Source organism: Anabas testudineus, chromosome 6 (genome assembly GCF_900324465.2).
Source record: "Anabas testudineus chromosome 6, fAnaTes1.2, whole genome shotgun sequence".
NCBI lineage: Eukaryota > Metazoa > Chordata > Actinopteri > Anabantiformes > Anabantidae > Anabas > Anabas testudineus.
In genome coordinates this window covers 504,481-519,994 of record NC_046615.1, presented here as the reverse complement: position 1 = coordinate 519,994, position 15,514 = coordinate 504,481, and the positions used below count along the sequence as shown (strand labels likewise).

The window sequence follows — 15,514 nt, the reverse complement described above, 5'->3', positions numbered from 1 at the left end:
GATAGAAAAAAAAATATTTTACACTATTCTGTTAGTTTTCATTCAAGATAAATGCAGCTTAGCTTAAACAAAGTCTGTCATTTGCTCATACGTACCTATATTTATCATTCTGATGATGAATATGGGATGTAGGATGAAGATTGGTACAGAGTACTTAGAATACCTTATTCCAAAAGTGAGTAATGCATGGATGACAGTAGCTTTATTGTAATAGCAGTAACCAAACTGTAATACTAGTCTAGTTTATATGTACTGTAAGTATGTAAGCAATAGTAATAGGATTCTTGTAATAACAGTACAGTTTGTACTGGTCTTGCAGCTCCAACAAACCATTCATATGAATTTGACATGTCCTTACATTTCCTGACATGTTTGTTAAGATGTGGTTAATAATTGCTAAGTAGTGGACAGTTTCATATCATTTTCTATTTGTCCTACATAAGACATTTCTACATTTGTTTTTAAAATCATCTGATATGTTGGACGGCTGCTGTTTACTGCTACTTTCTTATCCTGGAAGATTGAATGTCATCAAAGGCATTATGTTTCAACAGTATGTTATCTATCTATTCATTCTATTTCTATGCTGGTAGCCGTGGAATGTTGTAATGAAACATATTTTCTCTCCTCAGTCACCTGCAACGCACAGCCGCTGGCCTTACTTTGATCCGCACATTCTCAACAAATATAACAATCTCTGCATTGGTCTGCCTCCTTCACTCTATATAGACTCGGCTTATGAGAAATATAGCTGAATGTAACAAATACCTTTCCCTTTTTCCTGTGAGTAATAAGGAACAGGTGAGGTTTCCATTTGTCATAGCTCTTTCTCTCAGCAGTAGGAGAGAGAGTAGAGTGCAGTAGAAGATTTCATTATTTAGTCATAATACAGGTGCTTCAGAAAGCATTCAGACCCCTTAACATTTACGATACATGTGTAAATGTACTTTTATTAAATCCGTTTTTGCACATCAGTATGTGTGGATTTTAAAAAATATATATTTATATAACAATGAAAACACATACTGAAGTTGCACAAGCCAGTGCACTCAGGGTGTCATTGGAGAGGGTTGCATCAGGAAGTGCATTAAGTGTAAAAACCTGTCAAATCTACATGTGGACCATGATCTGCTGCGGTAACCCCAACCACGGAACGAGTCAATAGAAAAACAAATCTACACAAAGTAGCCCATGTTGACAGAGGAAATTTTATTTTGAAAATATTTAGCACATAAAAAATTGTCTCTGAAATCTTTTAAAATATCTAAAAAATATTCCAAGCCATTGCTTTTTTAAAAAAATTTTTTTTGCTTGAGATGAGTCTGGAACTTGCTACAATAAAGAAAACACAAATCTCCAAAAAGTTGTTTGATAAGCTTCTACTAAGTGTTGCTTGAGGTTTGAGTTTGAGTTTGCTTTCCCTCATCTGTACTGGAATTTACAGAAGAGATAACAACAGGTGGGGCTGATTCTCATCCCAGCGACTTTACACTTGGCTGCAAACCACCCCATTACAGATGGAAGGTCTTGGCCTGATAACGGCGACAAGACAACATCTTCTTCAGAAAGCAGGGATGATATCCTGTGGTCTCCAAACCAATCTCCTGCGGCACCTGGCAGCACCTAGAAATTCTATCCATGAAAATAATAAACAGAGCCGGTGACAAAAAGCAGCCCTGTCACAATCCAAAATGCACTGGGAATAGGTCTGACTCACTCCTGGCAACTTGAACCAGACTCCTGCTCGGTGCGTTTAGGGACCAGACAGCCCTTAACAGAAGGCTCCATGGCCTCCCAACTCCTCCAAGGCCTGAGTTTTTGTTTTTTGCCCCCGCAGCCACCTGGGCTGTAGCTTACTTGGCTGGCAAATACCCATCAGCTGCCACAGGAATCCCACAAGCCAACCAGGATGGTAAGACTCCTTTTACAGTTTGACGAAATCCCTCACTTCTGGTGTCCACAAACAGGTTCAGGGGTTGCCACCATGACAGGGACTGTTACAGCCACAGCTCCTAACCCTAAACCAAAGGCACAGGGAAGCAACTCTATTATCCACTGGGAAAAATGGCGGCTGAGCTGAGCTCTTACTGTGAGCAACTCCACGTGTTGGATTACAAAATATAATCAGTTGAAAAACAATGAAAAGCTTTTCTTTGTACTTTTGTCAATTAAATAATTATCTGTAAATGCAATTTTGCTTTTAGTTTCTTTTATTGTTCCCAGTAACAAACACATAGAAAATCACAGGCTTAATCCTTTAACCTATATTACACTTATATTACACAGTTAATGAACACCCAGTGCTCATCAACTGGATTAAGTGGATTTGCAATAACATCTGCATCTGTAATAAAGACAACAGTGTATTGAACATGCCTACATAAGTAAACCTAAAGCTTGACAGCTGCAGTTTAACTATAAACTTTTATACTAGATGTCTTAAATACTAATGGGTCTCCTGGCTCTCATATATAACAGTAGAATTTGTTAAGCTCTGCAGCTTGTTTAGAGGATGGCACTGAAACAGATTAAAGGAACAAACAAGCATTTCCGGTGTTGGGCCACTCTCACAGTTAGCTGGAAGGGTTACATTCTAATGTGTTTTAATCTAAATATAGAAACAATAATCAATCAGCTTGTTTCATATGGACTGGTCAACTTACAAACTTACTTATGAGAATTTGGATGAAGTGTGTGGTTTTCTAGTTATGGACAGTCTTTCTCAGCACTGGGTCTATATGTCTGAGAGCTGGTCTCAAATCAGTCCTGTCCTCTGTACGGTGGTAAGGCAGGTTCTAGCCATGAGTGTATGTGACTAAATGTTGTTCTGACAGTATGCCAATGGTCCAATTTCCAGTTTCACAAGGACATCTTCATATATTTCACTTAATTTATTATTTCTGTGTTTTTTGGAGTAAAGTAAATTCAAATGTTATTAAAAATGGTCAGAGAAGAAACTATTAAATGATCAATTTCAACATGTATGTCAAAATAAAATCAAGGGTGTGATTAAAACAGTGAGTGATTTACATTTTGAGTAAAATCAATAGAGTCTTATAGTGAATTAAATACAATGTTTAGACACTTATTGTCATTATCTACATGAATGTTAAAGTCACCCCCTATAATGACACTGAAATGGAATCATTCAGTGAAAAACTAAGTGAGGGACAGGAGGACGGTACAAAATAAACAAACAGTGTGGATCAGAGAGACTGAGAGTGAGTCTCTCAAATGAATTACAACTATGTTTAGGTCTAGGATTGATTAATAAGCATAAGTGGAAGATTTCTGCCACTCCTCCACCACTGCTCCTTCCTTCCTCTGAATACAACAAGTAAGGTTGCAACCTGTGCACTGCATGTCCTGTCAGTTTCTCAAGACAATGCCTTCTGACTGGTCTCCAGCATCCCTTTTCTTCCCTCAGTGACCCTGACCACATACAAAATGTCTATGGACTTCATAAGGGGATTTCCCTCTTCCAGCAGTAATAAAATAGTTTGTACCATTAGTGATTTCTCTAAATTAACTCACTGTCTCACACGCAAATTACCGAGTGTTAAGAAGACTAAGGGAACTACTCTATCAACAAAAAGATACAGAGCAAAATGGTCCAATGTCTGAAGAAATGTTTTCACCTTAATGCTAAGATCGGTGTAGCTACATTGGTCCAAAGAAATACTGGCTACACATCATACAGTTGCTGCTGCTTTGTGACAATGTCAATTGTAAAAAGCGCTCTACAAATAAAATTGAATTGAATTGAATTGAATACAGTTGTCGTTTAAGCTACAATAGCTAAACATCTTGTCCATGTAAATCACAAGTAGCATCACCCATTAACATAATTAAAGCACAATTACTGTGTGCTCCTCTTGAACTATGTGCAGAATACAGTGAATTTAGAAGTGTCCGTCACTCCTCTGCATCTACTTTAGCTCTGTCCCATAATGTTATAGTGAAGGCCCTCACAAACTTGTCAGGTGGCCCATCAAAAAAAAAAAAAAAAAAAGCTTGCACATACTTTTAACCTAACGCTACTTAAGGTGAGGCATTATTTTAAATAAAATTTTGACAACTGTATGAACTAAATAATCATAAATTCACAAAAGGATGACGATGACTCATGAGACACTTACAATCTGCATTGAAAAGCTAACAGTTTCAACTTGGCTATTCATTCATTGGATTCAAGCACCTACTTTGAGCAAATCATTGAGGAAAAAAAAAGTTTAATCTCAGAGAGAAGAACAGTCATCACATTTCTAAATGTCATCTGTTTCACAAGTGGGGGTAAGAGACAAAGCAACCTGAAGATTTCCTTTGAAGGCAGAAAGTTGTGTTCTTAAAGTTTTGCACGCTTTTGCACTATTGACTCATATGTTTCCATATTAAAACTTTTTCCTGAACCTGAGAAGCGCTCTTGCTGTGTGAATATTTGTGTATGGTTAGGTTGGCTGCTTGGGTGTGCCATTTATGTGTTTGGGTGCTTGCTGGGATTATTTCAGAAACTAAGGCAACTAGTCTTGTTTCCAAACCATCAGAGTTGACTCTTTATTCTTTGAAATGTTCCCTCATGGGATTAGAAGACATCATTGCATCAAATATCAACAGCTTACAAATTAACACAATCCACACACAACCTCACGCAGGCCTAGTCATCATTAAGGAAAAAAGGAACAGAAAATAAATAAATACATTAACATGGTAAACTTTAGGTAAGTCTTTAATTAGGTGATTTTAAATGTCTCTTTTCAAACTTAGGTTTTAGTTGCTGCAATTCATGTAATTTGCATCTGTCATTTCCTGTATATCACTGAACAAAAGATGGCAGTTCCCATTACAAAGACCAATAAAAAACAAGATGGTGTTTTTTAATCTCCAGTATTTCTCCCAAACCAGTGTACTCACCAGTACACCATCTCTTATAGAATATTGTTTATTATTTAGAGAGAACTGAACTTCACAAGACCCCAACCACATATCTCTTGAGATTGTTAAAGTTGTTGCAAACCTATAAACAAACATCCGATGGCATAAATCAGTTGGAACAACAGTGGGAGAAGAAGCAGGTGACCAGCAATTATACAGTGCCTATACAAAGTCTTGACACTCTTGGGTGTTTCATCCTTTTATTGACATTATAAATCAATCAGGGTCAATAAAAGTAAAGAAAAAAAAAATCTGAAAAAAACCTTAATTATGTCAAAGTGAAAACAAGTTTCTACAAAGTAGAATGTATGGACGGGTGTATGGACATGGGTCCATACACCCGTCCATACAGGTTACGATTGGTCAAATGATTTATATCTATAATTTTAATGATTTGAATCAGTTATGATACTTTCAATTTGTTCCCACTTTGTCTATCATATTTCTCTCTTTTTTTTTTTTGTCAGAGAGAAAGGGCGCCAGTAAGGGCTCCAAATGATCACTATTATTTTATTATTGTAGTTGTGTAGCTCTGCTGACCTCTACTGATGACTGTGTCTCAACCTCCTTGATTGTTAGACAAGACTACCATTAGGTATCCAATAAACTCACACTAAAATGGGGGTAAACATTTTTTAAACATAAAACTTTTAAATCAGTGAAGAATGCTGGAAAATAACAGGGCTATTCCTACAGATCATACGTTGATCTTTTAGGCTATGTTCACATTACATGCTCAAGTTCACATTTCTTTCCTCAGAAGTGACTGATTGTGTGTCCTAGATGTCACTCATGTCCAATCTGGCTATGTGACCCCTGACAGAACAGAGTCAGATGTGTTTTTTTTTATTAATTAATTTATTTATTTTAATGTATTTTATATGTACATGCACAGAAAACTGTGCAGTGACTGTGGGAATCAGTTATGCTAGTTACCAAACTAGTAACTTTTGTTTGTTTCCTTCTTATACAACTTTATTTCTGCATTTTAGTTTTACATTTAGCTAGGTTGGATACAGTGTATTAGGCAACGAGTGAACAGCCAGTTCTTGAAGTTAATGACAAAGGGTCTTCAGCTTAATTTCAGTTGTGTTAATGAAGACATCTTTCTTCTCACTCTGCTACATTAGGCTCAACCAGAACATTAATAAACATGTTCTTTCTGTAATACAACATCATCAACATGTGTGTCTAAGCTCAAGAACATATCTTTAAACAGAGTACATTAGATTGGTATTATTAACGGTAATGTTTACACAATAAATACTGCATTTCACAATCAGGTATTAAGGAGCCCTTCCATTAAGCACTTTCTTAGTCAAAGCAGTAAACAATCAGTAAATTGGAAGACAAAATGTCATAAAGTGTGTATACCAGTAGCCTTATTGTACTTAATTCAACCAAAGTTAGCCATACTAGATAAGTACCTCAATAAGAAAATTAAAATGATATCCCACCAAATCAAATCCAGTCATATAGTATAAATTTAACAATGCTTCTTACAGTCTAAATGTATTTTTTTTCTCCTTTATGTACACTATACTATATTGATCCAGAAGAAAATTGTTGAACAACATGCAGCTGTTTTTCCAATTCCAATACAATTTTAAGTTGACAGTACTATTACAGTTTCAACATGATGATGCTACTATGGGGTTCACAGGCAACTGCTCTACCAACTGAGTGCCTTGGACTCAAACCTACTTTATTACATTGTCTTTGGTTCAAGTAGGTGGTTGTCTCTTTAACTCTTTAAGTGCCCATTTTATACAAAATCACATTTTTGGTAATTTTTGTACATGAGTGTCTGGTGCATCTAGACACATACTATGAAGTATGTTAGAAGTGCACTGTTCCTTGTACACAGGGACAAGAAGGTTTTGTGGAAAGTAGTCCTTGAAGAGTCTATTTGAAATTCATGCTAAAAATAACGTCTTGTCTCCTCTTGATCCTCAGGCTGGGTCCAAACACAGCCCATGACAACTGAATTCTCAAAGAACTGAATTCTGCCGTTGTTTATCATCGGTACAGCAGACTCACTCTGCAAACAGCGAAACAGTAGCAGCAGAGTGCAAAGTACTTGATGGATTTATAGATGGAAGTCTTTCTTCTTACTCCCATCGTCTCAGGATCTAAAGAAAGTGTGGATGCATTTGTTTTTGATGGAGCGGTCCTCACTGAAGTATACATAACAGTATGTGTGTTTGTGTGTGTTTAGAGGTTAGTTTGTTGAATGTAGCCCCATTACCTGCATAATAAAGCTACACAGCTAATGTGGCTAAGGTTAGCTTCTCTCAGACTCCAGAAGAAGAGAAATGTTTTGGTTAAATACACAGCGGGAGAGTCAGGATGTCCTAGAGACATTGTGTGAAACTTTTAAAACTATGGATGGGATGGTGGTAAAGTAGCATCCTTATCTATATTTCATAAACAACACACAGTCTACTAGCAAATTCTATGGAGGAACAACTGTTCCTGTTAACACACAGGTGAATTTTATTAGTGTGCATTTTAACAAGACCATCTTTAAATAAACACACACACACACCAATAAAGATATTTTACCTCTGACAAAGATTTTATGTAGAAGCTAAATTGAACTCGATGTGCATCCTGCAGAATGTCAAAGGCAAAGGTGTGAGGGTGAGAAATTGAATGTGCTATACAGCTCGCTCTCTGAGGGTCCAAGTCACACACACAAACAGAACCGCTGGCTAATCCCAGTCCTTTGATCAAAGAGAGCTCGCTTCACGTGGAATGATCATATTACTCCAGCCAGCCTACAACTGGCACCTGAGAATTAAACTCCAAAGATGAGACAACATTTACTGATTCAACACCAACAATATCAATTTGGTTCTTTTATTATTTATTCTCAGCAAGTAAAAATATCTTTTCAAAGTGCATTAGTACAATATAGAGTTGGCACACAGCGGGTGTCTTCTCTTTGTCATTTGACAGTCTGCATATCAGTCACTACATATGCACATCCCATAGTTTCTACAATCTTGAACAGCTCATTTCAGGATTGTTGACATTAGAAACTAAATAATAATAAAAATTACAAAGTCTTCAAATCTTGAAATTGCTCCACTGACATAACAAAAGTGGTCAAAATATCCAGGACATTTTGTAAGCTGCATTCGTATTGCCATCACTGTAGATATCAAGTCATTATAGACAAGGCTAGAGAAGCTTTAGATTTGGTCATCATAATGGTTGAATAATCTGATGTGACTGCAGAAAAACCTAAAATCTAAATGTGAGACAGTTACAATAAATGTTATCATCTCAAGGAAGTGATCCTTCCAAGTTTTTATCTAATGCTCTTAAGATGGTTTGAGTTGTTCTGATATCATTATCTAATAAAACAAAATAGATTTGTCGTGCAGATTATTACAATTAGTCAGCAATCATGAAAAACCAAAACATGTAAAATATTACACCTGTGTACGGAAGCCTAGAGCAGCCACAGAAGCATAGAATGAACAATATATATATATATATCTAAATCTGTTATAAAGGACAAAGAAGTTGTTTTCCCCAAAGGTAGTGAGGTGAAGACAGAATTATCTAAAAAAAACAAAAACAACCTAAAACTAATTGGCTTGACTAATTTTCAGATTATTCAAAACATGGCCTCTCTCCACTTACAACTAAATCCAATGTTCCCTGCATTTCTAAATCAGTCTAAACAAGTTACTGCATTATATCAGCCTTTAAATGGTAGGGAACACAAATTTGCAGCTCCTATAAAAAAATAAAAAGGTCAAAATAAAAAAAAAAAACTAATGAATTTCACATATTGCAGAAATGCACAATACATATTTCATGTGAAAACATCTTCTGCTGTGAGCTTTCAGATCCATTCATAAAGTTTCTTTCCATGTCGTGCAACACAGTACATTTCATCGTTGAACCTGTCACTCATTGATAATGGCTTTGTGTTTCCCACTGTATCAAACAATAATGTGCTTCACTGATTATTTGGTAAATTACCATCAGTCATGAATCACTCAAAAAAAAAAAAAAGTTATACAATACTGGTCAAGGAAAGAGAAAAGGCAACTGGAATTCAGTCTGTGGCATGGCTACTGACAGTCTCACGTTTCTGTTGTCGAAGTTGCAACAGGACTATTTAAAAATAATAATAAAATAAAAAATATTATAATGCTTCACCGATATTGTTCAAACCTGTAATGGCTGTAAAATATCAATCCATTTCTTCCAGCTCCCTCCAAAAAATATTGAATTTAATTATGAATAAGTGTAATATGAAACATCTAGACTGAAACATGAGAAAATGCACGTAGGATGTATGAAAAACCTGTTTTGAGATGATGGACTAAACATAAACAAAAAGTTGGTCGTGAACAGACACAGATATTATAAAAAAAAAAAAAAACACGCAAGAACAAAATAACTTATCTATGGCCCACTTGCCATGACTCAGCAAGATGTGTGCAAATAAAAGATGAACACTGCATAGCTGAAATGACAGCACATCATAAAAGTGAAATAAGACTTTGAAAAAAAAAAAGTCTTCTCTATTGTAAACCACCATTCAATGAAAAGAGACTTGTCCACTAAAAGAGGTGGTGTACAAAGTGTTCAGACAAGCCCAGCACAATAACTGAAGGTACTGGAAGTGGTGGAGTCATCGAACTGTCGTCAACTTAGACTTTTAAACCTCTGCTTTCAGCATTCATTTCTGTGGTCTCTTGGAAGAAGCTGCTGTCTTGATTTGATCCATTAATTTAAATATTTTGTATTAAGAGTTATTAGAGGGATGCCAGTGGACAGGCACAGGCAGAAAATGTTCGTGGCTATACTGGAATTAAATTCATGTAAACACTGACATTCTGAAGCATGGCTAACAAGCTCAGATGTTACGAGTGTGGTTTCAGTGTTAGCCTTAGACCTATTTCCTGATGAGCAGTGATGTGACTCAGTATTGCTTCCAAAAATCCAAACTTTCTAATAACGTAGGTCTGATTTTGTACACTGTATTTTCGTTGTGTCATTGTAAATAATAGTACTCCTGTGCTATGGCCTTTGGTAAAGGGTTATCAAACCACAGCTTTGTGTCAAGTTAAAAACATCCTAGAATGTGTAAATTATAAACTTGACTGCATATTCTCCAGCACTGTAAGTTTTGGTTTTACAGTAAGTAAATGTATTCCCAAAAAGTCTGTACCTTTCTAATGGTGAAATGAAGAGATGTGTTAAATATTAAAAAGAGCGCTGCTAACACCTGCACATTATGCCGCCTTCCTATCAGTCATTGTTGTTCATGTGGGTAATCGGGTAAGGTTTGGTCAACATACTAAAAAAAAAAAACTTCTCAAGAAAGCAGAAGAAGTGATATCCACCAGTCCCCAGTTGATACTATAACCTGTTTAGTGCAGAATTGTTTGTAATGGAGGATGGATGTAATAAGAAGCAGTATAACCTCATCAGAAGTCAGACACGCTTGTCTGCTCTGTGAAAACTTTGAATTCAAGCTAGTTCCTGAAATAAGACTCTAACTGGGATGGATTTATTAAACTGAATAAGGCTCTTTGTTCAGTGAGTGTTGTGGTCTTTATGTGGTCTATTGACTAAACCAAACACTGCACCATATATACTCTGGTCCTGGCTTCAACACACCAGGACACATCTGAGGAAAATCACCTTCCACCTTATTCAGCTGTCAGTACCTGTGTCCAATTCTAATGTCCTTCTGAAACATTAGAATTGTAGACTTTGCAAAGTATGAAAGATGCTGGTTCAAATCCCTCCATCTCAGCTCTTACGTCACTCGGATCTGTGTACAGACACTACAGCTACTGGACTGCTATTTCATTGGACAGATGCATCAAAAGGATGATTTATTTTGTCTGACTTAGTCATTATTGTGGTGTTATATGTGAAATATTCACAAATTAGTTTTGGTCCTTTATAAGGTTCAAATGTGGGAAAACATTACAAGTTGTGTTCAAGTTACCATTTGAATTATATCCCTAGTCACTCCTTAATGAACACAAGACTTCTGTGTGACTAGACTTATCTGAAAACACTGACACAGTTTTAAATGTTGAAGGTAGAGATGAAAAAAACAAAACACAAAACAATACATAAACACTCGCATTCAGTCATATGATACAGAAAGTGATCTGTGATCTGGAAATAAAACCTCAATTAATTCGGTAATCTGTTGAGCTTTTGAAGCATCTTGACTGCAGCTGGAATGCGGAGTAATGGAGAAGAGATACACCAGTATAGCCAGTATGTACAGGCATGTAGTTATGTTCACATGTACTAGAGTTACATCCACGAAGAAGCTGGATTCAAACCATGATGGAAAAGTGTTAAGTAGAAACAGATCAGTGACTGCTTTTAGTCACTTTAGACTGATTCTATTTCCCTTTAAGCAGACTTCACCCTGTGAATTCACAGCACCAGTATAATACCATCCAGTCGGTCTTCAATGCTAGACTCATGAACTCCAAAGGCAGGAGAAGATGTCCACAAACTGTGCTCAGCTTTGTCTTTGTTTACACTCCCGAGTCAGCATACATGCCATTGATTAGGTAGTCCACCTGAGTGTAGTCCTTCCTCCGGTAGCTCTCGTAGGCTTGTGTGACAAACACAGACACAGTGACCATAAAGAAGAGCAAGCCAAAGAGCAAGACAGCCAATAAAGATGCTGTGTCCACCAGCTGCCTGGTCAGTGCACCCCCTGCTATTTCCACCACGGCAACCTTTGTAACTGCAGCAACTGACTCATTGTGATTGGCAGGAGTAATCGTACTTAGCGAAGGAGGCCTTGTGGGTAGCGACATGGTGTGAATTGGTGGCATCCCAGTACTTAGGGTACTTGGCTGTGATGTGGTAATGACCAGTGTTGATGAAGGAGAAGGCTTGGTATCTATAGTAGTAGTATTAGTAGTAATGGCTGTGCTACCACTTGTTAGTGTGGTTGTCCCTTTTGCAGTTGTAGTAGGGTGTGGTGCAGCTGTGGCGGCTGTTGTTAATGTTGGCCTTGTGATGGTTGGCGTAGAGGTTGGTATGGTTGTGATTATGGAAGTCACCAATACAGTAGTTGTGTTTTCATTCCTAGCAGGTTGTGAAGTGCTGGATGAAACAGTACCAGTGCTGGTACTGGATCTAGCATGAGGAGCTTGAGACAGTGGGCCTGTGGTCTTAGAAGGAAGAAGGGTTATATGCTCAGTGACTGCCTGTGGTGACAGAAGCTGATGGCCTGGTGTTACTGGCTGCTTGGATGGCGAGGCTGTGGATGAATGATTTTCCCTCTCCACGGATGTTGTAGTTTCATTTAATTTTTTGCTGGTAGAGTTGTGGTCCAGAGATAAAGATGAGCTGGGGGAAGAATGGACCTCCTGTCTGTCATTATCACCTGGGGAAAAACAAGTTCCATGAATAGCTGAACTCAAAAATAGTAATAAATAACAAAAACTAGTAAGAATTCTTTATTTTTAAAAATCCATGCTACAAATCTCTAATAATTTAGTTGACAAAACAAGCATTTTAAATTTTTATAGACCAGAACGTACTTACTTAGAACTAATAATTCAATTAGATTTTTTTTAATGAATAAATCCACAGCAGAAAAAACATGCCTGAAAAGACCCATCTGTCTTACTGTACACATTTAGCTAAAGCACATAAATCAATTAATCAACAACTTTATTGTCCACAATTGTTTGTGTAGCAATACAATACGTGACAAAAAAAACTAAACACAGACAACATACAGTATATGCATGTGTACGCATCTGTAAAGGCATTTTTTTAAGTTGCATAGTGAAAGCTGTAGCTCCTTTATGAATGATTCCCAAACCATACTCACATGCAGTAGAGCAGTTACTTTGTGTTTTGTTGAGCTGCATTGGTAGGTTGGTTGGCACAATGTCAGATGTACTGGAGGAGCAGTCAGTGAGGACCAGCAGTAGGCACATGAGGTGAAGACACAATGGACTCAGCTGGAACCTCAAGTGATATAGGGACATGGTGGGCTAGGATGGAATGACACAAGCACACAGACACACACACTCAAATACACACATAGGCCTTGAGTGCAGACACTCAACAGGTACGGTCAAGTGCACACAATCAACGTTCACACACAAGGATGTGAGGCTCAGATGAAACGGGAGGAAATGCAGCATCCACTTTCTGGACCTTCAAAAGACATCAACAACAAGAAGTATGTGTCAACAGCAGTCATCACAGCAAAATCTGCTAGATAAGTGTACAGATGCTGTTGAACAGCAACCCTTTAAAACATGTCTGCTATTGGTTTCTACTTATTATTGTCAAAAAATGGGAAAACATGTTTGTCCACTCTCTCAATACTGATTTTGCGTTTACTTTAATAGTCTGTGGCATTCAGTGAAAAACCAACTGGGTTCTTACTGAAACAAATATGTAATGTCTTAAACAACAACTGGTCACTTCAGTTTTTACACACAAATGGGAGGAAACTGTATTTTTTTGGGAACATTTTCAGTCGCAAATTATTCCACCAACGTCAAACGTGTAAAACGACTGCCCTCTAGTGTCAGAACAATGCCAATCCCCGTTAATACAGTGGGATGGGTCAATTTTGTCCAAACCATTTCCACAAATGTTTGATTTGACATTAACAGAAATAAATTAGTCGGTGGCATTGTTTACCATATACTGTAATAAAAGTACAGATTAACAATACTGCATTTGCACCTAACTTGATGCATAGTCAGTTTTAAGAATATCAATTTCATTGCACTTTGTATATTATTAGTTTTACAATACAATTTATTAATATTTATTTATTGCAATTTAAACGTACATTTGGTTTTAATATCAATTCCTTTAAACTCCACTGCAGCCTCTGCTTTCAATCAGCAGCTGTTCTGCTTTTACAGGTCCTCAAATGGTGCCAGAGACATGATCACAAACATTCTTGGAAAATGGCAAAAATTGTTACAAAATAAATGTTGAATTGTTCCACATCTGCCGTTAACGTCCATTCTTTTTCCCACTGTGGTGTCGCACAGTGTTAAACATTCAAAAGACTGTTTGAACTGAACCTCAGTACTAAGGTACCTGCCTTAAATGTCAACAGGAAATATCCATATCATTACAGTGCCAACGTGGAGAGGACAGACACGCAAAACAGTGTGTGTGTGTGTGTGTGTGTGTGTGTGTGTGTGTGTGTGTGTGTGTGTGTGCGCGCGTGAATCAAAAAGAGCAAACTTTGTTTAAAATTAATAGAAATCTAATTTTTGACGCTGCTCCAGTAAATTTACAGAACAAGATTTATAATTTTATAATAAATAACATGTTTTGTTCATTCTGTGATCTAAATGATGTTTGATCAGAAGACAGAGCTCACATTGCATCACATCACATCACGAGGAGCTGAGCTGAGCATGATTCCATGGAGAGTTGATAACTAAGTTACACCTAAATCCAACCAATTATCAGACAGACCGAACTACAGCATGACACAGTTAACACCTCGCCAAGTTCGAGTTTGAGGTTAAAGTACTTGAGAAGTTGACCAGAGCTAGTCTTAGTTCAAACAGTGATCCCGAAGTTTAGCCCACATCTGACTGCTTATATCACGAGAACACAACCAACATCAAACTGCTATGAAAAGGACTTAGTCAAGCAGTTTAAAGGCGAACGAATAGTTGCTAAACTAAAGTGAGTTATCGTGGCACCAAACAGCGCTGTTGTAAAATTCTAATTCAGTCACTGAAAACATTTGTGCTCTTTAAAAGAAACCAGTGAACATCTACACTGTAGCTTAGCTTACGCTAACAAACCGTTTCCTTCCCGCTCGGTTATCTGGATAGAGTAATGGAGGCTCCAGTCGGACGGACATTACAGATCTTGATTTAGAGAACTTACCAAAGATCCCCTTAGATTAATGAACAGATCACGGATGTATTAAAAAGAACGGCCAGACTGAAACACACACTTCCTGACACCAGTGGTGCGCTTCTTCTTCTTCGTCAGCTTTATTCTAGCAGTATGTACTCGGCATTTAACTCCACTGCCCTCTGCAGACAAAAGAACGCTCCTACAGAAAATGTCTATTTATTTTTTCTAATTTTTGCAAACTGGTTTTATGTAAAAGAGCATACAATGTTGGTTCCCAACAATCTTGATATGTTAAACGTTTAAATGTTGATAAAAAAGACACTTATATACATATAACTCAAATAAAATATCTAAAATAATAGCTTTCAAGGAAATGTGTATGAGTATACAGGTTAAATATTTGGTTTTAACGTTAAGCTTAACAACTCAATTGATGGCACCTGTACACTCATTTACTAAGTATGTGGTTGGGGTTGAGATCAGGAAGGAAGTCTTCCACACCACACAGAGAAAAGCATTTCTCGACCTGCAGAATCTTTGTTCAAAGGACGAATCATTTTGTTCAGACAGGAAAGAGAGAAAGCGTTTGCAGGAGAGCAAAGTCACTGTTGTCTTAAATATCAATGTATGCAGTGTCACTGAGAACTCTTTTATCAAACTAATGGTCCTAGACCAAACCTGAAGAGCAGACGTGACACATCCAGTGACT

The 15,514-nt window shown here is 37.2% G+C and overlaps 1 protein-coding gene across 3 annotated transcripts; it reads right to left on the bottom strand.

Moving 5' to 3' along the window:
* Window positions 1-7,780: 7,780 nt before the first annotated feature.
* Window positions 7,781-14,927, bottom strand: wu:fa25f02 (uncharacterized protein C11orf24). Of its 3 annotated transcripts, none has more exons than XM_026366277.1 (3): window positions 14,833-14,927; window positions 12,785-13,116; window positions 7,781-12,331 (listed from the first exon to the last, which is right to left on the bottom strand). In XM_026366277.1, the coding sequence occupies exons 2-3, from the start codon at window positions 12,942-12,944 to the stop codon at window positions 11,469-11,471; spliced, it is 1,023 nt and encodes a 340-aa protein (XP_026222062.1). In that variant the 5' UTR covers window positions 12,945-13,116; window positions 14,833-14,927; the 3' UTR covers window positions 7,781-11,468. The 3 variants fall into 3 exon arrangements, with proteins under 3 accessions (XP_026222062.1, XP_026222063.1, XP_026222061.1); XM_026366278.1 differs by having other exon boundaries at window positions 12,785-12,950; XM_026366276.1 differs by having other exon boundaries at window positions 12,785-14,927.
* Between the last annotated feature and the right edge of the window lie 587 nt (window positions 14,928-15,514).

Bases quoted from the DNA above. Each gene is read 5' to 3' on its own strand.
- wu:fa25f02 (XM_026366276.1), bottom strand. From the start codon at position 12,944: ATGTCCCTATATCACTTGAGGTTCCAGCTGAGTCCATTGTGTCTTCAC. The intron at 12,332-12,784 runs GTGAGTATGGTT...GTTTTTCCCCAG, and splicing joins AAGTAACTGCTCTACTGCAT to GTGATAATGACAGACAGGAG.